Source organism: Leopardus geoffroyi, chromosome E1 (genome assembly GCF_018350155.1).
Source record: "Leopardus geoffroyi isolate Oge1 chromosome E1, O.geoffroyi_Oge1_pat1.0, whole genome shotgun sequence".
Lineage (NCBI taxonomy): Eukaryota > Metazoa > Chordata > Mammalia > Carnivora > Felidae > Leopardus > Leopardus geoffroyi.
The window spans coordinates 35,428,405-35,450,329 of NC_059330.1; the positions used below are offsets into that span (position 1 = coordinate 35,428,405).

At 54.1% G+C, this 21,925-nt stretch overlaps 1 protein-coding gene across 2 annotated transcripts in view; it reads right to left on the minus strand.

The window, feature by feature from the left end:
- The window catches only part of ITGA3 (integrin subunit alpha 3), a 31,289-nt gene that overhangs the window by 2,019 nt on the left and 7,345 nt on the right, over positions 1-21,925 (minus strand). The window contains exons 3-26 of one of the 2 annotated variants that reach the window (XM_045488455.1): positions 21,067-21,194; positions 20,658-20,737; positions 18,876-19,125; positions 16,922-17,008; positions 16,321-16,528; positions 15,667-15,863; positions 13,164-13,252; positions 12,900-13,036; positions 12,642-12,728; positions 11,586-11,653; positions 11,376-11,512; positions 10,454-10,603; positions 10,259-10,356; positions 9,778-9,925; positions 9,472-9,540; positions 8,775-8,854; positions 8,589-8,666; positions 7,928-8,030; positions 7,596-7,778; positions 7,275-7,397; positions 6,546-6,659; positions 5,028-5,126; positions 652-777; positions 121-264 (exon numbers count right to left, since the gene is read on the minus strand). In XM_045488455.1, the coding sequence (XP_045344411.1) occupies positions 154-264; positions 652-777; positions 5,028-5,126; positions 6,546-6,659; positions 7,275-7,397; positions 7,596-7,778; positions 7,928-8,030; positions 8,589-8,666; positions 8,775-8,854; positions 9,472-9,540; positions 9,778-9,925; positions 10,259-10,356; positions 10,454-10,603; positions 11,376-11,512; positions 11,586-11,653; positions 12,642-12,728; positions 12,900-13,036; positions 13,164-13,252; positions 15,667-15,863; positions 16,321-16,528; positions 16,922-17,008; positions 18,876-19,125; positions 20,658-20,737; positions 21,067-21,194 (2,950 nt within the window). In that variant the 3' untranslated portion in view covers positions 121-153. The remainder of the gene's footprint in view (positions 1-120; positions 265-651; positions 778-5,027; positions 5,127-6,545; positions 6,660-7,274; positions 7,398-7,595; positions 7,779-7,927; positions 8,031-8,588; positions 8,667-8,774; positions 8,855-9,471; positions 9,541-9,777; positions 9,926-10,258; positions 10,357-10,453; positions 10,604-11,375; positions 11,513-11,585; positions 11,654-12,641; positions 12,729-12,899; positions 13,037-13,163; positions 13,253-15,666; positions 15,864-16,320; positions 16,529-16,921; positions 17,009-18,875; positions 19,126-20,657; positions 20,738-21,066; positions 21,195-21,925) is intronic. The other variant, XM_045488454.1, reaches the window with a different exon arrangement.

The window sequence follows — 21,925 nt, forward strand, 5'->3', positions numbered from 1 at the left end:
TGGCGCTGGGGACAGAGTGAAGTGCAGAGAGGGCCCATGGGGAGGAGGAGCGGATAGGACAGAGTCAGAGGCCCCGGCCAGCTGTGAGGCTCAGGGAAGAGGGCCCGGAGGCCGCGTTACCCGGGTGGGCCGGGGGGCGGGGGACTGCCCCCCTCAGTAGTCGTCGGTCAGCCTCTCCGTCTCTGACGGCTGGCTCTTCATTTCCGCCTTCTGCCTCTTAGCTTCATACAGGGCGCGAGTGCGGGCTCGCTTGAAGAAGCCGCACTGCGGAGGGGAGGAGGTGGGGATGGGCCATCAGGGGGAGCTGGGGGGTCCTTGCCAGCAGCACTCATGGGCGGGGGCTTAGGGCTGCGGAGCCCGGATGCCTAGGCCCCCGGCCCCAGCCCCAGCTTGGTGGTGTGGCCGGAAGCCAGAGCTTCCTGGCTTCTCCTTTCCAGCTTGCAGGTCCCCCCCCATTAGCCAGGCAGGAATATCCTGGTGAGTGAGGTCAGGATGGGACAGGGGGTGCGACTGGCAGCTGGGGAGAAAGGTGGGGATGACATGGGGGAAGGGTGGGGGAGACGTGAGGAATGGGGTGAAGGGAGGGCTGGTGAGGGTCTGCTGGCGGGAAGTCCCAGAGTGGAAGTCCCAGTGGTGGTCTGGGGTCCTCACCTTCCAGAGCAAGAGGATGATCAGCCCCAGAAGCAGCAGCCCGGCACTCACGGCCACAAGCACCAGCCATAGCTCGATCTCCGCTGGCAGGTCCTCCACCAGCTCAGAGTCAATGTCCACGGAGAACTGGCGAGCGAGCGTGGGAAGAGGCTCAGCCCTGTGTCTGCCCCCTGGGGCCCCAAGCTGGGCCCAGGACCCTGCTGTTTGACCTGCTACCAGCAGGGGGCACTCCAGGACCAGAGAAAGCCCCTGCCTGCCCACTGACGGCGGCAGAGGCCTCCACTCTCTCTGGTTTTCCCTAGGTGCAGACCGGCAGCAAAGGACCAGCGTCAGATCTGGGAGGCAGCCTGGAATCTGGGTTTGTAACCTACCCATCCCGGCTTGAGCCCTAGCCCCATCCTGGATGAGCTGTGTGTGTGGCCTTGGACAAGTAATTCCTCCCCCTGGAATGTACATTTCATGCTCTCTAATAGGGAGATCATCATGCCTACCTCACAGGACGGCAGAGCGGCCAAGAGCATGGGTTCTGGAACTAGACTACCTGGGTTCAAGTCCCACGTGTGCTATTCCTTAGCTGTGTGACCTTGGGAGAGTTACTTAACCTCTCTCTGTAAAATGGAGACTCTGAGAATGATACCTACTTCAAAGGTTACTGGGAAAGATTAAATGTGTTTGCCGGATACATAACAAGCACTCCACAAATATTTACAAAAAAATAAAGAATGCAGAGCTTATAGCACCATATTTCTTCCCCTACAATGTATATGTATATTATAATATAAAATTATATTACATATATTACATGCTATATAATCATACATTATAATATATTATATACAATGTAAAGTATATATTATAAAATATATTATACAATGTTATAATTGTATATAACATTATATATAATATGATATATAATACATAACATTGTAATATAATATACCATACATAGCATATAAATGTTATATATGGTATTATATTATAAAATTATATTACATAATGTATATATATTTTTATACATTTATATTTATATATTTATATTACATTACTTATTTATATACATAATGTATATATATTTAAATAGAGAAAATTTTTTTCTGACTACGACTATATATCATTCTTTCTTTTTTTTTTTTTTTTTCAATATATTTCTTGGGGCACCTGAGTGGCTCAGTCGGTTAAGGGTCTGACTTTGGCTCAGGTCATGATATTGCAATTGGTGGGTTTGAGTCCCGCATCACGCTCTGTGCTGACAGCTCAGAGCCTGGAGCGTGCCTCCGATTCTGTGTCTCCCTCTCTCTCTGCCCCTCCCCTGCTTGAGCTCTGTCTCCGTCTCTCAAAAATGAATAAACGTTAAAAAAAATTAAAATACGTATTTCTTTAAATGTTTATTTATTTTTGAGAGAAAGAGAGAAAAAGACAGAGACAGAGTGCAGGCGGCGGAGGGACAGAGGGAGAGGGAGAGGCAGAATCGGAAGCAGGCTCCAGGCTCCAGCTGTCAGCACAGAGCCCAACGCAGCTCGAACCCAGGAACCATGAGATTATGACCTGAGCTGAAGTTGGACGCTTAACCGACTGAGCCACCCAGGCACCCATCATCTGTATTTAAACAAAAAATAATCAAAATAATTTTTAAAGAAATAATCATGGGGCAACTTATGGCAGTTACGCGTCGACTCCGGCTCAGGTCATGATCTCACAGTTAATGGGTTCGAAACCCGTGTCAAGCTCTGTGCTGACAGCTGGAACCTGGAGCCTGCTTCAGACTCTATGTCTCCCTCTCTCTCTGCCCCTCCCTTGCTTGCACTCTCTCTGTCTCTGTCACTCTCTCTCAAAAATAAATAAACATTAAAAAAACTTAAATACAGGGGCGCCTGGGTGGCTCAGTCGGTTAAAGCGTCCGACTTCAGCTCAGGTCACGATCTCGCGGTCCGTGAGTTCGAGCCCTGCGTCGGGCTCTGGGCTGATGGCTCAGAGCCTGGAGCCTGCTTCAGATTCTGCGTCTCCCTCTCTCTCTGCCCCTCCCCCATTCATGCTCTGTCTCTCTCTGTCTCAAAAATAAATAAAACGTTTAAAAAAATTAAAAAAAAAAAACTTAAATACAGAGGATATAAAGAAAACGAAAGGTTCCCAGTAATCTTACTTCCTAGAAATAACTCTCCTCAACATTTCAGTGAACCTCTTTCCGTATTTTGTAATACATATGTTGAACATACACACTTTTTTCTCCCACAGAAATGGGGTCTCTGTGTGCTGCACACTCTTCTGCGACCTGCTTCCTCTTTCGGTTTTATTATCATCATTTTGTGATGTCAATTAATAAAGATCAACCTCATCTCTTCTGAGGACTGCATAGTCATTCTAGAAAACGCACCACAATTTATTGAACCAACATCCTAGCGAAAGACATGCAGACTGTTTCCAATTTCAGGCCATCATAAACAACGCTTTAAAATATCCTCGTATATTTACATTCGCCTATTCATCCTGTTAGCTCTTTAAGACGTAGTATCATGTGCTGCCTCGAAAGAAGTGTGCATTTTACACTCTAATAGATATTGACAAATGCATTTCCAAAAAGAATCCATCAATTTATACCCTGACCAACAGCATTTCCTTCTACCTCGTCAGCACGGACAGTGTTATTCTTTTTAATCTTTTCCAATCTGATAGGAAGAAAAAAAAAATCTTGCTGGTGTTATTTTTATGTCCTCACTATTGAGGTGACTATTTCTAGTTCACCCTGTGTACACTGTCCATTTATCTTTATGCTGCCCTATTTACCTTTACATATTAAAAATTGGGCGCCTGGGCGGCTCAGTCGGTTAAGCGTCCGACTTCCGCTCAGGTCATGGTCTCACGATTTGTGAGTTCCAGCCCCGCGTCGGGCTCTGTGCTGACAGCTCGGAGGCTGGAGCCTGCTTCCGATTCTCTGTCTCCCCCTCTCTCTGCCCTCCCCCTTCTCACGTTCCGCCTTTCTCTCTCTAAAATAAATAAAAACATTAAAAAAATTTTTTAAATACATCTATACCAACACTTCACCATATGTGCTATAAACATTTTTAAAAGCAACCTATCAGGGCGCTTGGGTGGCTCAGTCGGTTAAGCCTCTGACTTCGGCTCAGGTCATGATCTCGCGGTCCGTGAGTTTGAGCCCCGCGTCGGGCTCTGTGCTGACAGCTCAGAGCCTGGAGCCTGTTTCAGATTCTGTGTCTCCCTCTCTCTCTGACCCTCCCCCGTTCATGCTGTCTCTCCCTGTCTCAAAAATAAATAAACATCAAAAAAAATTTTTTTTAAATAAAAATGAAAGCAATCTATCATTCGCCCTTTTAGTTTTTTTATCATCAAATTTTTTTAAAACTTCACATGGTCTAACTTGCCAAATACTTCCTTTGCTACTTCTGAGTGTAGTAAAATGACTCCCTCTCCCCATAACTAAAGATTACTGTTAAATTGTTTTCTGAGTTTTCTTCTGGCATATTAAGTTTTATTTCCTATATTTAAATATCTACTCTAACTCAACTGTATAGTTGGTTATCATGTGAGGTAAGGGTTTGTCTTTACTTCCCAAATGGGTTCTCCCAACCCAGCTTAATAACCTAACTTCTTCCGCTGCTTAAAAATGCCGTCTGGGGGCGCCTGGGTGGCGCAGTCGGTTAAGCGTCCGACTTCAGCCAGGTCACGATCTCGCGGTCCGGGAGTTCGAGCCCCGCGTCAGGCTCTGGGCTGACGGCTCAGAGCCTGGAGCCTGTTTCCGATTCTGTGTCTCCCTCTCTCTCTGCCCCTCCCCCGTTCATGCTCTGTCTCTGTCCCAAAAATAAATAAACGTTGAAAAAAAAAAATGCCGTCTGCGTAATAACATAAATTTCTGTTCTGTTCCATCGGTCTTTCTGACCCTTCCCCCACTACCTTAATTTATTTTAGGAAATACACCATAATATATTTAGCCAACCCTCCCTTCAGCTCCCGTGTGTATGTCCTCCACTAAATCCTTTTTACAACAAATTGTTAACAATTTGGCCTTTTTTTTTTTCCCCTCCCCGATGTAGCTCGGAACCAACCTGGAGAACTTTGTTCTCAAGTCTTCACGGGGATGGCAGGTCTCCCCAGAGAAGCTGTGCAGGTCCAGTAAGCTCAGGCAGGGGTTCTCAACCCTGGTTGCGCATTAGAATCCCCGAGGGGCCTTTTAAACATACCCAAACGGGGTCCCCACCGCCACAGACTCTGATTTCATTGCTTAGGGGTGCAGTCCAGACCCCAGGGGCCCTCCAGAGGATTCCCAGGTGCTGCCACGACTCAGAACCACACAGCTAAAGAGAAGACGCGCTGTGCTCCCCTGCCCCGGCCAGGTACCCCTGCTCCCCAAAACGCTCACTCACCCACACGGTCTTGTTCTCCATGCTGATGGCCGGGATGCTGGTTTGGAGGAACAGGGTAGCCCAGCTGCTTACCCTGACCCTGTCAAAGTCTCTGTAATCCTGGAAACAGGAGGAGGGGAGGGATGCATTAAAAGAAGCAGCTGAAGCCCCTCTGAGCCTCCCTCTTGACCCCGAGCACCCCCCCCCCGACCAGGGTACCCTCCCCCGACACAGCATCTTTAAGAGGCACCCAAGGGACCTGAGAGACAGGCGTGCACATCACCCATTCATTTCTTTTTTTTTTTTTTTTTTAATTTTTTAAAGGTTTTTTTTATTTAGTTTTGAGAGGCAGAGAGAGACAGAGCACAAGCGGGGGAGGAACAGAGAGAGAGGGAGACACAGAATCCGAAGCAGGCTCCAGGATCTGAGCTGTCAGCACAAGCCTGACACGGGGCTCAAACCCACAGACTGTGCGCTGAAGTCAGACGCTTAACTGACTCAGCCACCCAGGCGCCCCTCACCCATTCATTTCTGCCTCAGGTCCTATGCCGGATGCTGCAGACAGCAGAGACAAGGAAGGTCACAGTCCAGGTCAGGTCTCTGGGCTAAATCCGGCCCGTCACTTGCTTTTGTAAATAAAATATTTTTGAGACACAGCCATGCCCATCCGTTTAGATATTGTTTATGGCAGCTTGTGCTACAATGGCAGAATTGAATAGTTACCGCAGAAACCGTCCGTCCCACAAAAGCTGAAAAGATTCATAATCTAGTCGTTTACAGAAAAATATGGTCTAGGTGGCCTGAGGAGGCCGGTACAGGAGTAACCGTAACCTAGAGTAGAACGTGACCAGTGGCATGTGCAGCTTCTGAGAAAGTTCTGTGGGTAGGGGGTGTCTGGGTGGCTCGGTCGGTTACCGATTTCGGCTCGGGTCACGATCTCATGGCTTGTGAGTTGGAGCCCTGACTCAGGTTCTGTGCTGACAGCGCAGAGCCTGCTTGGGATTTCTGTCCCCGCCCCCCCCCGCCCCTCCCCCACGCTCTCTCGCTCTCAAAATAAATAAATAAACATAAAAGAAAAAAAAAAAAAGTTCTGTGGGTGTCCAGGGAGAGCGTTTGCAGCTGGAAAAGTCAGAGAAGACCTCACTGGTGGTGAAGCATCTGGGGAGAGCCTGAGAGCCAAAGAGGAGTTTTCATGCAGCGACAACAGAGGGGGAAGGACCAGCACAGCAAAGGCGTGGACATGGGAAAGGAACACACACACACACCAAACAGAATGACGGATGCACGAGAGAAGGTCGTTTTGGCTGGAGACGGACATTAGGTCATGTCCACAGGCAGACACACGAACTAACGCTGACAGGCATACAGTGACAGGTGTCCCATTCGCCGCATGTTAAATACGATGCTGTCACTGACGCACGCACGCACGCACAGGCACGCATGTGCACCTAAGGCCTTGCTGGGACCCTGGCCTCACCCTCTCCCTGATGCTCTCCCCACCCTGGTAGGGGACAGTGACCTCCAGATCCAGGCACTGACCTCGATGAAGGTGCTGTTCCACACTCGTGCCTGCACCGTCACATTGGTGATGACGGGGCTATCGGGAATGAGGCACTCCAGCCACACACAGCGGGTGCGGTCACTGCCACAGCTCTGAGGTGGGCAGGGAATACAGGACATGAGACGGTCTGGGCCTCCACATGAAGTCCGATCCCTTTGTATACAAATGGGGCCCAACACCCAACACCCCCTTCTCAGCCCCTCCCACACTGAGCCTTTGTTCACGCCAGCTCCTGCCACCTGGGACACCACCCCCTACGTCCCCCCAGCTAGTCCTCAACGTGCTTCCCAGGCCTGATCCTCTCTCCCTTCCAGCAGAGGGCGCCCCGCACCACCCACATCTCCCTGCCCGACCGCCCCCCCCTCCCCCTTGCCATTCATCCTGTCTCTCCCCATTCTCCAGTTCTCATGTCCAAGGCTTTAAGCCGCTATGTCACCCTCAACAGGATGGGGCTCTCAGGAGTACGGCCAGTGTCTCTTCCTTTGGCCCGCTGAATTGGCGGCAAGGAGAGTAGGATAACCACTGAGGCAGGAGATGAGTCCCTTCCCTCCGACTAGGGGCTCCTCAAGCCACGGGGTCACATCACCTCATCAGACTGGGGGCTCCTGGTGACTAGCACCCATCAGCCTTGCTTCACTGCCCCCTCGCGCCCACATAGGCTGTGATGCGTGGGGATGGTCCCTTCCAACCTTGCCCTGGCCACCCACCAGTTGGGTCTCAGACTTGGCTTTCTTGGCAGCAGCCAGAGTGACTGGCGGGGGACCCTGGCCTCCCCCTGGGTCCAGCTGTCGTCGCCTGCGCTGTGGAGATGGCGGCCTGTCCCCAGGGACCTGAAGAGGGAAGAAGGGGTCGGCTAGGAGAAAGGGGTGGGAGCAGAGTAAGGGGGAGGGAAGGGGGAGAGGTAGGCTCCTAAAGGAGTATGAGGAGAGGGAGGGCAAGACGCCGCCCTTCCTCCCTGCAGCATGCAAATGAGGTGCAATGCAAATGAGATGTAAATAAAAGATCCCCGAGAGAGATGGTATCCTTACCGAGAGAGTGAGATTCAGAGGGTTGACAAGGTCTCCAGGTGGTCGGCAGGGCCAGGACCCATTGCCGTGGATGGTGATCTCTGTAGGGTACAGCAGCCACTTGCCATTGATGACTTCGTAGGGCCACTCCAGCCCTAGGACCAGGGTCCCCAGGGCTGCCAGCCCTTCCCCCATTGGGCCCACCTGTGGGCACAAGGGGTGTCACGGCCATCGCCTCCTGGAAGACCACCTCCATCTCACCCATCCCAACCCTCACACCCTCAGACCCCAGACCCATCCCCCCCCCCACACTTCTCAGCAGTCCCCGCCCAGGGTCCCAGTGGCCCCCTTACCTGGAACTCATACTTGAGGGGGCTTCCCACATCCTCCACAGTTTTCATGCCAGACTCGCCCATCACTGTTCCCCCAAAGAAGCTTTGTAGCCGGTGACTCACCCTAAAGGTAAGAAAGACGCTGGAGTGAGGGGGTGGGAGGGGCCCTGGCAGAGGGGCTGGGCACCGAGGAAGGTGAACCACAGCTCCTCCAACATCAGGCAGACCTGAGAAAAATCCCTGCTTTGCATTTACTAGCTGTCTGCTAGTTATGCCTCAAGCGAGTGATTTATGCTCTCAGAACCTCAGTTTCCTCATCTGTGAAATGGGGTTAATAACACTTGCTGTATCACGGGGCTGTTGTGGGAAGTCAGTGAGCTGATGTATATAAAATTCCTAGCACAATGAGCTCTCATGAAATGGTAGGGCCACACCAACACCTTAGCCCCAGGGTTGCTGATTCCTCCACTGCTACCTGCCTTGCAAGGAGACTAATAATAATAATAAGAAGAATAATAAGAATAATAGCGATTGTTGTCGTTAAAGGAAGGGATGACCCAGGGGAAGTAGAGGCCTGAGGACACCAGGTCGAGAGAGGTGTGTCCGAGGACCTTGGGAGCCACATTCAGGACACAGAAGCCCCAGCCCAGGCACAGCCGGCTGGGGCAGGCGTGGTACCCACATGCTGAGTGAGGCCTGGAGCGTGTAGTCCACCAGCAGGGTCAGGGTCATGGGCCACAGGTTGTCCTGGTGACTTGACCTGGGGAGGGAACGCAGCGGGTAGGGGAGATGTGTCGGCTGAGGCTGGGGCAGGAAGAGGCCCCAGGGCGCCTCACTCCCGACACAGACTGGTCTCAAGGTCACTCACGTGGAGAGCTGTAGCTGCGCCTGGAGTTCCCTCGTGTGCAGAGTCACTCCGATGACCTCGAACGTGATGAGCAGCTCCATCTGCCATGAGGGCCGGGAAGGCAAAGAGGGGCATTTGGGGCCGGGCAGGAGCAATGCCACGGGGGACAGAGGGACTGAACCCTACCCTAGGGAGTTGGGTCTCTGGCTGCCTCCCCCCGTTGTGAGCAAGGGGTCTCCACCTGGCCACCTATGTCCACTCTTCCACCTTGCTAGCCTCATCCTGCTTCCCTTTCCCCTTCTTCTCTGTCAATGACATCTCCGATGCTTTCAAGCTACAAGACTTTCAGCAAGTTACTGTACTTTCTAAGCCTGTATTTTCTTTCTATAAAACAGTATCTACCTCCTCAGAAGGTTGTGAGAATTACAGCATAAAAAAAGTGCCAAGTGTTGGACTCAGGGCCCGGCACATAGTAGGTGCTCAGCAAAATCCAGTTTCCTCACCTCCACCTGCTCTAGCTTTGTGTGTAGCTCCCTAGTGGCCCCATTTTTCTTAGTCTCTGGGTCTCTCCTCTTGCCCCCCTGTATTTCCCTGTGTCCTACCCTGGCTCTTTGCTTCAAGGAGGCCTGGGAAGCAGGCAGGCAGAAGCAAGGTTAAGGTGCTCATCAGAGTAGCAGCCTGGGACCCACAGGGCTGGGAAGGTCTGGCCAGCACTCACCCTCTGGTTCCGTTTGAAGGGGTTCCCCAGCTCACAGACGATGGTCTCATTGGCCTGGCACGTCCCAGCCTGAGGAAAGATGACAAATCAGGTCAGCCCCTTCCCTGTGACACTGGGTCTGATGCCGGAGAGGCTTGAGCACCGGGTTCCCCTAGCATTAGGGACGCTGCAAGCACCTGAGGAAGCCCAGCCCAGAGGAAGGAGGGTGGACACACGACAAATTACACATGTAAACGACATGCATATAAGCATGCAAATGCTCGGCGGAGCCCCAGTTGGGCTCTTCGCTCCGCGGAGGGCACTCACGGGGCGCACTGAAGACAGCAGCAGGGCGGGAGGCACCTCCAGGGTGAGTAGCGCCTCGTGGGCGTCTTCCCCAGCCCGCTCCCTGCTCCGGGTGTTGGTCACGTTGATGCTCAGGTGTAGTTTCCGGACGTCTCTGCTGTAGTGCAGCCTGGGGCAGGAAGGAGACCAGGGTGAGCCCAGAGCCCCGCCCCAGGCCAACTAGGCCCCGCCCCCCAGGCCCGCTGGTGAGGAAAGCCCCTTTTCGGGGCAGCAAGGCCCGGCCCTCTATCCTCCCCCGGAGAAGAAAGCCCCTTTCCTGGCCGGTGAAGGCCAGCCTGAGCACTCCCAAGGTCAACTAAAGCCCCGCCTTTCCCTGAGGCCCCTCCCCTCAGATCTTCCGGGGTCCCTCTGATCTCTGACCTAAAGGGCCCCGCCCCTCATCTTCAGTTACCCAATGAAGCCCCGCCCCGCCCTTGGCCGTTCAGCGCGGCCTGGACCGCACCTGCTCAGAGGCTGCCCCAGCTCCGACACGAAGGCCGCCTGCATCTGCAAGTTGCTGTCGCATATGTTGTCCTGGCCGCACTCCTTCTGGAAGTGAACCTGGAGGAGGCCGGAGGCGTAAGGGCCCACCACCCATAGCGCTCTCTCGCTCCACAGCCCTCCCAGGCCCTGCCCTTCCAACCCTGGCCCCACCCACCTCGGTGTGGTTCTCCAGGGCCTGTGCCTGGTTTAGGACCGGGTACGCGTCCAGGGACCGCAGCCCCAGCCGGGGGCGCTCAGGCATCCATAAAGGTAAAGAGTAGTTCATGGAAATGATGATGGGACGGAGTTTGTCGCGGACGTTGTCCTGGGGAAGGCGGGTGGGTTGAGCCCAGGGCTGCACTCCCCTTCCCCGCCCCCCCACCCCGGGTTGAACCTTCACACCACACTGAACCCTCAAGGGGAAACTGAGGCCCCCCCGCACTGAAAAACCCCGATGGGACTCCTCCTCCCCAGAGATGGGGGGGGGGTTGTTGAGCCTCCCTTCATCCCCGAGGTCCCCAGGTTGTGCTCTCTCTGTTTTGTTTTGTTTTTTTATGTTTATTTATTTTTGGGAGACAGAGACAGAGTGTGAGTAGGGGAGGGGCAGAGAGAGAGAAGCACACAGAATCTGAAGAGGCTTCAGGCTCTGAGCTGTCAGCACAGAGCCCCAAGCCGGGCTCGAACTCACAAGCCCTGAGATCATGACCTGAGCCAAAGTCGGACGCTTAAGCTTAACCGACTGAGCCACCCAGGCGCCCCCGTGCTCTCTCTTTCAACCACGATATCCTAGAGAAGGGTTGAGCTGGTCCCCCGCTCACAGGCCTCTTTTTCTCCCAGACACAAACTAAGCCAAGAGTCTCACACCCCTCACTTTTCTCAGGGGCGATGAGCCCTTTGGCGCCCATGCTCCCTCCGAGGGTCTCTCTTTCTATCATATGCTGCTCCCTGTACCCCCTGCAGACCAATGGCCTTCCAGGCCACCCTCCCCCTCCTCTGCCTCTGGGGAGATTCCAATCCCTCCCCCCTGACCTGGTGGGACTCTAGCCACCTCCTGCAGAGATCCTGGATCAGTGTCCCACCCCTCGCCCCTCCCTCACCATCAGGAGCAGTTCCAGCTTCTGGCAACGCATGTCTGGCATGGAGAAGAAGCCATGGAGGACCGCTGACTGGCTGCGTGCAAAGCGAAGCCTAGGCGGCCGGCGGTCCCGGTCGGCCTCCAGGGTGTAGGCCAGGGCTGGAGGTGGATGGGGTGGTTAGCAAGCGGCCAGGTAACCACGCTCCTCCCCGCCCCGCACCCCCACACTCACTGATGTTTCTCCTGTAGTTGGGGTTCCCGGCACTCTGGTTGTAAGCAAAGCACAGCTCCACCTGCACGCTGTTGGGAGGCAGGAGACACATAGGAGGGCCTGCTCACAGCGGGACCCAGTTATCCAGGCCCTGGCTCTCACCCCTGTACTGGGCAAGGGGAAACCAGGGCCCTTAGAAGGAAAGGCAGGGACAAAACTGGGGAGTCCACACAGCTGGTTTGGGGTGTCCCTGGTTTCTTCCCTCCCCATTCCCATTAAAGCCATAGAACACAGGGTTAGAGGTCACCAGTTGGGAAACTGAGGCCCTGAGAGCAGAAAGAGTTGCCTGAAGTCACCCGTTGGTTGGTGCCCTGCCCAGTCTTGTATAGGACCTGCTGTCCAGATCTCTTTCTCCCACTCACCCCTGCTCTCTGCTCTGTGGCCCTTTGCCTTCTGATCCAGGCCTCATTCACGCACAGACCCCGGGGTCATCACCATTGTTATTACTGTCACCATCTTAGCAACTAACACATTCTGAGCAGTAGGGTGTACAAGGTGCCGTGTGAAGGGCTTTGTGTACGTTATCTCATTGAATTATCACAACAATCCTGCAAGTTGGTTATTATTGTTAACTTTGTTTTATAGGCAACGACTCTGAGACTCAGGGGGATTAACAGTTTGCCCAAGGTGGCTCTCTGTCCTGTCCCCCTAAGTGTCTCCCTCTCCCCTCCTCCTCTAGGAACCCACTCCCCAGAGCCCACCCCTGCATACCACTGCAGTGGGCATAGCTGGGGATTTATTCAAACACTGCAGTCCAGAGCTCCCACTCCAAACCCATGCTCGACTACCTCCCCCCACCGCCGCCCCGACCAAAGTGGGTAATTTGCCTATTACCTCCTGCAAAGAAGTCGGCTTTTTAATGAGGTTGGATAGGAGGGGCAATGCTTACCCCAAGAACCAGCCCTCTAACAGTGGGATATCAGGAGTTGCCAGGGGAGGGGTTTGGGAGCCAGGGTCCTTCCTGGCGTGCTCATATATAGAGAAGTGGGTGGACAGAGCAGGGGCCGAGAGTCTTACCAGGAGGTAGCTGTGCAGAGCGCAGGGTCCAGCACGGATGGCCTGGCTACCAAGGTCTTGTGGAGGATGTTGATGACCGGTCGCGCCCTGCAGGGAAAACACACAGACACCAGTGCCTCCTGCCTGTCCCCTGTCAGGCCAGGCCTGGGGCTCACGCTTGCATGGACCCGGTGCCCAGAGATGGTGGACAGAGATGGGGCTCCACGCAGACAGGGCTGGAGGAGAGAAAGGCCCCCATCTACCATTGCCCTGGCTTACCGCAGCAGCACAACGTGGTCTGACAGGCTCCCCACTAGGAGGTCCGGGTAGAAGTTCTCATCCACGTCCATCCGTCCACTCAGTGAGTAGCCAAAGGTGGCCAAGCCAGGCAGTCCCAGCTCCTCCCCAGGGATCACCTAGGGGCAGGGGGAAGCGGTGGGGACAGGCTCAGGGTGAGCTCTGGGGAGTGGGGCAGAGGGGGAAGAGGGAGAAGGTGTCTGTGGGGAAGGAAGGCAAACCCCCTTTGTCCCTGTCCATCCATACCTGCTGCGGCTCTCTGAGGAGCCCCCTGGAGCTGCTGTGATAGATGTACACTTTGCCCAAGCCCTCGAATGGGGCTCCCACAGCAACGTCTGGGGAAGAGAGGCAGGACGGTTGACTCTGGGTACCGTGGGCCCCCTGTCCCTCCAGCCTTGTGCTCCAAGGCCACAGAGGCCAGCATGAAACTGACCTCACCCTGCCAGGCGGTGCTTCAGAACATCAGGGAACAGAGCTCGATGGCTGGGGATTAAAACCGGGACCATCGTGAGCCCAGTTGCTTCCTTTTAAAGTAGGTCTAGGAGAGGCAAATGACTTACCTAAAGCCATACCGCAAGTTAACGCCAACGGGCAGGCCTAAACTCCAGATTCCTGGCCTAGTGTTTGTTTTTCCTTGTTATAGTACTTTCCATGTCCTCCAGCAGCCTCCCCTTCAGATACCCGGTTCTTCTAATCGCATTTACCAGCAGGGCCACAAAAAGAAGGGTTCCCCATTGGTGACTTTGCCACGTAGTTATCAAGCACTGACCTCATTTAATCCTGACAAGAGTCCTAGGGGGGGAAGGTACTCCCATCCCATCTCACAGGTGAGGAAGCAGACTCAGAAAACCCCGAATCACACAACTAATGAGTAGAAAAGAGGACAGTTTGAGTCCCTGTCTGTCTACCACTGGGGGCTGGAATTTTAATCACACGATAACTTTTCTTGTTAAGATTCGTTAGACTTTAGACTTTTAAAATTCTAACCAGTATTGGGCGCCTGGGTGGCTCAGGCAGTTGAGCGACCGACTTTGGCTTAGGTCATGATCTCACGGTTTGTGAGTTCCAGCCCCGCGTCAGGCTCTGTGCTGATGGCTCAGAGCCTGGAGCCTGCTTCTGATGCTGTGTCTCCCTCTCTCTCTGCCCCTCCCCCCCTCATGCTCTGTCTCTGCCCCTCCCCCCCTCATGCTCTGTCTCTGCCCCTCCCCCACTCATGCTCTGTCTGTCTCTCTCTCTCAGAAATAAATAAACATTAAACAAATTTTTTTAAATTCTAACCGGTATTTCCACAAATAAGCCCCGAATGTTTTATGATCTTCTTAAATTTTACTACACTCTTTCTAGTTTGCCGTTTTTGATCTGACAAGGCCTAGGTAACCAGAAAGCGAAGCTTGTTAGAAAAGTATGTAAAGGAAAAGTAAGTAGGTCCTGACTAGAAACCAGACAACTCTTCTATCAGTAAATGCTTAGGCTTTGCTAACCGAACTTTCTAGCACCTATTTTGGCTCTTTAGAGGCTCCTCTGCCTTCCTTTCAGTTCTCAGGTATGTTCTGGGAAATCAAGGTTGTCAGAAAAAGTGGTTTCCAGAGAAGCGGGGTGCTCTCATGGCAACCAGGCTCTTCCTTAATCTGTCCCCTTTCCTTGACACCCCAGGTCTAATTGGTCCCCAAGCCCTGTAGAGCACAGGACACCCTCTATATCTGGGCTCCCATTTTGTCCCAGCCCTTAACACCCCACATTTGATATAATACGTTCTTGGGGCACTTGGGTGGCTCAGTTGGCTAAGCATCTGACTTTCGCTCAGGTCATGATCTCACGGTTTGTGGGTTCGAGCCCCGCGTCAAGGTCTGTGCTGACAGCTCAGAGCCTGGAGCCTGCTTCGGATTCTGTGTCTCCTTCTCCCTCTGCCCCCCCCCACCCCCCCAACCCCTTGCACTCTGTCTCTCTGTCTCCCTCTCAAACATAAACATAAAAAATATTTTAAGGGGCGCCTGGGTGGCGCAGTCGGTTAAGCGTCCGACTTCAGCCAGGTCACGATCTCGCGGTCCGGGAGTTCGAGCCCCGCGTCGGGCTCTGGGCTGATGGCTCAGAGCCTGGAGCCTGTTTCAGATTCTGTGTCTCCCTCTCTCTCTGCCCCTCCCCCATTCATGCTCTGTCTCTCTGTCCCAAAAATAAATAAACGTTGAAAAAAAAAATTAAAAAAAAAATATTTTAAAAAAAGAATACATTCTTGATCTTAATACCCCAGCCTTGCTCTCCCCCAATCATTCCATATCACCCTCCAGAATCATCTTTCAAGGTACCAAGCTATCAGATCACATCCCTGCCCCAAAACCTTCTCTGGACACCCCTCCGCAATTACCCACACGTAAAGCCCCAGTTCCTCCACCCGGCTTTCACAGCGTCTACCCCGTCTCCACAAGGCCATTCCGGTCTCATCTCTGACGTGAACACCCCACATCCACTCAATTTGGGCAGATGAGGGCAAGTACCCCATGCTCATGTTGTGCCCCTTCTGTTCCCCTCCATTGTGCACACTCAGCCCAGACTCCGATGCCCAGTGGTACATCCACTCCTCCAGGAGGTCCACCGAGCTTGCCTCTGGTGGCTCCCTCTGCACGGCCTCTCTCTATGACTGCTGTGAGCTCCCTGGCCCCGGGCCCCAGTCTCCTCTTCAGGCCCTGCCAAGGCTGGTATGCGGCTGGCACTCAGTCAGTGGGTGTGCTGGGGCAGGAGTGCTGGCTCATACCCTGGAATCCGTCCTGGTTGATGTCACCAATGCTGGCCACAGAGAAGCCAAAGGCAGAGCGACTGGGGCCGTGAAGAAGGAGGGAGGGGTGGGCAGGGAAGGAGGTGCCTGCCTGGTTCATGAAGACATAGACGGCACCCCCCACCTCTTCTTTCCGCTCAAAGTAGTACGGGGCGCCCACCAGGAGGTCCTGCCACCTGCACAGGAGAGAAGGAGGGGAAATGGGAGTGTGGGGTCAGCCTCCAATATACAACAGAACTCTTGTTTAGCAGGTACAATTGTGCCAGAACACATGGCTATACAAATGGCATTTCTGGTCACGTGAAGGACGGGGGAAGGCCAACATGACCCTTTAAGAGGAACCGTGTGTCCTGGAGAAGCCATGGAGCCGCAGATCACACCCAAACAACCCACATCCACTAGAACCATAAACTGACAAACGGAGACGCAGGTGCCGTGCAATTGACATGTAAATACCCGGAATCGCCTAGTGTCTAATTGCAAATCAACGCGCAAATTTGACTTGCAAATCCCTGTAAACAGCATGCAAACAAATGAACAACCGCAACCCTCCATTTCTCTGCCCTGTGGCTTGCACAAGCCTGCCCCCCTCACCATTCCCCCTGGCCCCCGAGAATGTCCCTGGATTCTCACCCATCATTGTTCAGGTCTGCCAGGGCAATGGCGCTCCCAAAATAGGCGCCCACCTGCGTGCCCTCCAGCACCTGCCTCCGCCGTAGGTCTCCGCCTGCCTCCTGGCTCAGCAAGAAAACAGCGCCCATATGTCGGTGCCGTGGGGCACCCGTCACAATCGTGATGTCCGTGGGGTGCAGGATGGCGCTGCCCACCTGTACTGTGTACCCTGGGATGAGGGGAGGGTGGTCAATCAAGGCTCAGTACACTTTGTCCCCTTCCACTCTGGACCCAGCCCCCCCCCCAAATCCCCCAAATATCTTCTATTCCTCTATCCCAAGTTGGGAAAGAAAGTGGACCGTGGACGCCCAGCCTCCAATCCCGCCCGCACACTGGACTGTGACTTCCGTGAAGGTAGAGACCTTGCATCTCGGGTGCTCAGAACAGGCCCAGCATATAGGCGGTGCTCAACGGGCGTGTGCTAGTTGAACTCAATGGCACTCCTCACACCTGCACCGTGGCCTCGCTGTCGTACCAGGCACAGAAGGTGAGAGGCCAGCAGGCTAGGAACTGAACCCCCTTCTTCCTCTACCACCCAATGAGCCACCACAGCTGGACTCACCAATATAGAGGTTTCCTTGGTCCTCTGGCTCCTTGTAACTATATTCGGATAAATCCCAGTCCTTCCGCTGAATCATGTAGCTGTTTCCTTCGCAAGAATTTCCGGGAGGGGGAGGAGAGGAGTTTAGATCACCACTGTCTTCATCCTCCCTATCTAGGTCCCCCTGCCACCCCTACCCCAAGAAGGACAATAATAACCCCTTCTATTTGTGAGCACTTTGCCATTGGCAAAACCCGTCCCCTTTATTTTAATAATGCTGTGAAGTAGAATGATGATGCGCGTTTTACAGATGAGAAAAAACAAGGCTCGGGGATGGGAAGCAGTTGCAAGAGACACGGCTAGAATCTGGTCATCCAGGCTCCTGGATACTAGATGACTCTTCCCTCACTCTAGACCCTGAGGCCAGACGCCAGGCTATTATCTCCTGGTTCTGCCCCCAAACTCAGGCTGCCTACCTGTCCCCTGCTCTGTGGGTCTGCTGCTGGAGAGTAGCCACTGCCCTGCTGAGGTTCTAAAGGACCAGGGGGCAGGGGAGGCAGGACCAGAGGACTGAGCAGAGGCCTCAGTCTCAGGTGAGTCGAGCTACAACCATGCCCTGGGCTACCTGTTGGTCAAGAGGAAGGCCTCTCTCTGCCGGTTGATTCTACAATAACAAGGATGCAGTAAGGACAGAAGGCTCACTGTGGCTACAACACGTGTGGTAGACACAGGTAGACGTGGAAGGGACGGGAGCCCTCAGACACCTGAGCGGCAGTGTGGGGCACAGCAGTTACAAGCACGGCTCTTGGTACAAAGAAATACTCTACAGGCCCCCAAAAGATTGCCCTATAGGTACCGATGCGAAAAAATGCCCATAGCTTATTGATAAGTGGAAAAGAGAGAGTAGCAGAACAGCACGTTTAGTTGTGATTCTGTTTGCGTGTGTGTTTTAAAAAGATATCTTTAAAAAGACATCTGCATATCCTGGGGGCGCCTGGGTGGCTCAGGCGGCTAAGCATCCGACTCTTGGTTGTGGCTGTTTGGGCTCAGGTCATGATCCCACAGTTGTGAGATCGAGCCCCACGTCGGGCTCTGTGCTGTCAGGCGGATTCTTGGGATTCTCTCTCTCCTGTGTCTCTGTCCCTGCCCCTGTTCATACGCGCACGCGCAGTCTCTCAAAATGAATAAACATTGCGGCGCCTGGGTGGCGCAGTCGGTTAGGCGGCCGACTTCAGCCAGGTCACGATCTCGCGGTCCGGGAGTTCGAGCCCCGCGTCAGGCTCTGGGCTGACGGCTCAGAGCCTGGAGCCTGTTTCCGATTCTGTGTCTCCCTCTCTCTCTGCCCCTCCCCCGTTCATGCTCTGTCTCTCTCTGTCCCAAAAATGAATAAACGTTGAAAAAAAAAATGAATAAACATTAAAAAATAAAAAAAAAAAGAGAGAGAGATCTATATATCCTAAAATAAGTCGGCGGTTCCGTGAGACACTTAGTAATAATCTGCACAGGGAAACAGGACGAGGGAAGTGGGTGGGAGAGGAGGGGCACTTAAACTCTTTGTTTTACCAAATCCTTCCGCCCCAGTCAGCAGTCGTACCAGGAGCATGTTTTATGGTTTTAATAAGGTTTCAAATTCTTGAAGTGGAGTCAGATGGACCCGCGCTCCAGTCCAGGTTTCCTAACTTACTGTTGGCCTTGGGCAATTTACTTTACTTCTCGGAGGCTCAGCTTTCCATGAAATGGGTATAATGATACCTGCCTCATAAGAGTATTTGAGGATTGCTTAACATAATACGTGTAAAGCCTCTGGCACATAGTAGGCGCTTTAAAATAGTAGAGGTGCTGGCGATTGCCGATATGGGCAGAGAGATCTCTTCTTCCCTCTGGTGGGGAGGGTCTGGGCTGGCTGTCCCGGGTGCGGGGGGGGGGGGGCTGGCTGGGAGTGGGTGCTCCTCCTCCCATCCCCCTTGGTCCCCACCTTTCCAGTTATAGGCACCCGGAGCGCCGAAGTACACAGTGTTCTGGGTGAAGCCACCGCTGGTGCCCAGCTGGCACATGCCCGTCTCCAGGTAGTCCGTGTTGCTGTTACACATCTCATTGTGGTACGTCTGCCAGTCATCAGTGGGGTCCAGCTGGAGGTCATTGCCCCGCACATAGCACTTGCCCACCATGCGTCGCTGGTCCTCGGACCCTGACCACAGCACCTGGGTGTAGCGGTGGGCGCAGACCTGGGGACACACCCCCCCGCAACACACACAGCCTGAGCCCGTAGCAGGGACCGAAGACCCGCTGTCTCCTTGGCCCTGTGCACCTCTGGCTTTGCTAGGGAGGACTTGGAAGAGGTCTCCTGGCTTGTTTTTCTTCCCACAGTGACACCTGGACCTGCGTCTCCTTTCCGGGATTTGGAAATCTGCTCTGAAGGTTGGGAACACGTTTTGGAAGGCCGGGAGGTCCTGGGCGGGAGAGTGGCTTACGATCTTGGCAAAAGGAAAAGGGGAAAGGATGAGGGGATGTGGGATCCAGGCTCTCGGGTCCCAGACAGAAGCAGAGAATACTCCAACCAAGGCTGTCAGGCTCCTGCGTCTGAGCTCCTCAGTACTGGGCTAGACTGCTCTGCCCCTGTCATACCCCCTCCCAGCACACTAGAGGGGCTCGACAAAGAGTTGTGGGGTAAATCGATGAGAACAAGGTGTTTGTAAAACAGCCAGGGGTCAGGTGAAATCCAGAACTAGGCCTGGGTCTCGTGTGCTTGCTTTCTGTGTCTCCTTCCAGCCATGGGCCTGAGTCACTGCTAAGCCTCCGGTGCCAGCAAACTGCGCGGCACACAGTAGGTGCTCACTAAACATTTGCGGCATGAACAGACGGGTCAGCAGACAATTGTCGAAGGGCCCAGGATCTAGGACTGCCTTAAATGGAATCTTAGACCACACCATCCATAACACGGCTCTAAAACAGCGTCTCAGTTTTAAGCTCCGGGATTTGATGCAAACCCGGAGTTTAACACAGTGTTCAAAGGTAACGGAAATTGCAACAAGGATGACTATGGGGGTGGCGATTGATTGGAAGGGGACACGCTCTCCGGAGTGATGTAAGTATTTCTTTAATGGGTATCTGTTGACACAGGTGTTTAATGTGTCAAAACTCACTAAAAGGTAAAATCTGTACATTTCGCTGTAAATTTCACATCAATTTTTATGAAAAAAAGAACGGTCTATCTGGGATTCAGAAATTGAGACCCCCCCCACCCAGGGGCCGACACTGAAGAATGCAGCCAGGAATTGGCAAGTGACAGCAGGGAGTGGCCCCCAAACCCCAGCCGGGTGAGCTGGGGTCAGCAGGGCTGTGCCTCTTCCGCCAGCAGCCTGTCAGGAAGGAGCGGGCCCAGGCCGCACTGCCCCAGGCCTTCTCTGCCCTTTCCTCCTCACAGTTCCCTCAGCTCGTTCCCACGAAGGGTGAGCACCCCGGGGGGAGGGGTGGCGGTGGGGGTGGGGGGAGAGGAAGTGGGTGATTCAGACAGGACCCAAGCCATGCCAGGCCCTAGGCGCATGCCAGCACCCCTCCCCCCACCCCACTGCCACATAAGAGTAGGATCGAAGGGACACTCAGGCCCCTGGAGACATACAGGCATAGAAATGGACATCTGCAAGGTCCCAGCTCAGTTACCCAAGACCCCTCCCCTGCCCTCTGCTTCCCTCCCCAGCTGCTGGGAAATGAAGGAGAGGGCTGGGGTGGGGGGAGCTGACAGTGAGTACCCACTTACCAGGACTCTGCCCGCAGGGCCCTGGCTGGCCACAGTCACCCCGAGCCACATGTCCTCAATAATGTGATGATCAGGGTCACCTGTCGGCATGGGAGGGATCGTGAGCCGGGGCACTCATCCTCCCTGTGCCTGGAGCCTCTGAGGGCCGGGGTTGGTCTTTCTGGACCTCTACTCCTGCAGACAGCATCCCGCACCCCCCCCGTGCCCCTCCCCCAGCCCGCCATTAATCTCAGCTCCACAAATCCCATGTGGTCCCACTCTCCTCTAAGAGCTCCCTCCTCCCAGCTGGACAAGAAGGGACTAGAAACTGCCCAGGTAAGCCTGATAGCTCCTCCAGATCATTCTCTCTGTGCTACCCCCCTCCACCAGACCCCTGACCCAGCGCTGATCCCCAGCGCCTTCCCCTCACTTTTCTCAGAGATGTTCATCCGCACACAGTCATTCTTGTAGGCAGTGAGCGGGCACAGGTACACAGCACCGGTCCGGTTGGTATAGCCATCAGGCACGGCGAGGTCCCGGGGAGCACCAGCCAGGAGCCTGAGGGGCAAGGAGGTTGGTGAACCCGAGCTCAGACTCCCCAAGGCCTGCTTCAAACAACTCCCTGTTCACCATGTTTCCAGAGCAATTGCTGGGTCCCAGGTGCCGGGCTGTGTGCCAGGATCTGGGGTCAGGAGATGAATGGATGCTGGCCCCCGCCCTCCAGGAGTGGCCAGTGCAGGGGAGGCCAGCAAGAAAACAGACATCTGAAGTAAGTGCCTCAGGAGACGAAAGCGGGGAGCAAATCTGCCCAGATCCAGTGTGGGGAGCAGTCAGGGAGGCACACAGAAGGGGGAGCCCGGCCTGTGCCGATGACGATGAGGAGTCACCAGGAAGAAAGGGAGGGAGGGCAGGCACTTCAGGCAAAGGTGCGACATGTGCAAAGGCCAGGAAGTATGAGCAAGCAGGGTGACTCAGGATCCGCAAGGCCCCTAGTACAGCGGGGGGCAGGGGGCGGGGTGGGGCCACACAGGAGGGCAGGGTGGAAAGGGCAGCCACAGAAGGATTTTTCTAAACAAGGGAGTGACAGGAGCAGATCTGGGTTTGGGGAGGAATGTTTGGCATCTGAGTGACACGGTCGGATCTGGCTTCTGGAAGGAATGCTTTGGCTTCTGAGGCGAAGGTAGACCGGAAGAAAGTCTGGAGGAATCCTGGCACAGGACAACTTCCGGGGGGCCTGAGGGGAAACCGTGTGAGGGGTGGGGTGGGCTGCTGGAGGCCTGGGTCCTTCC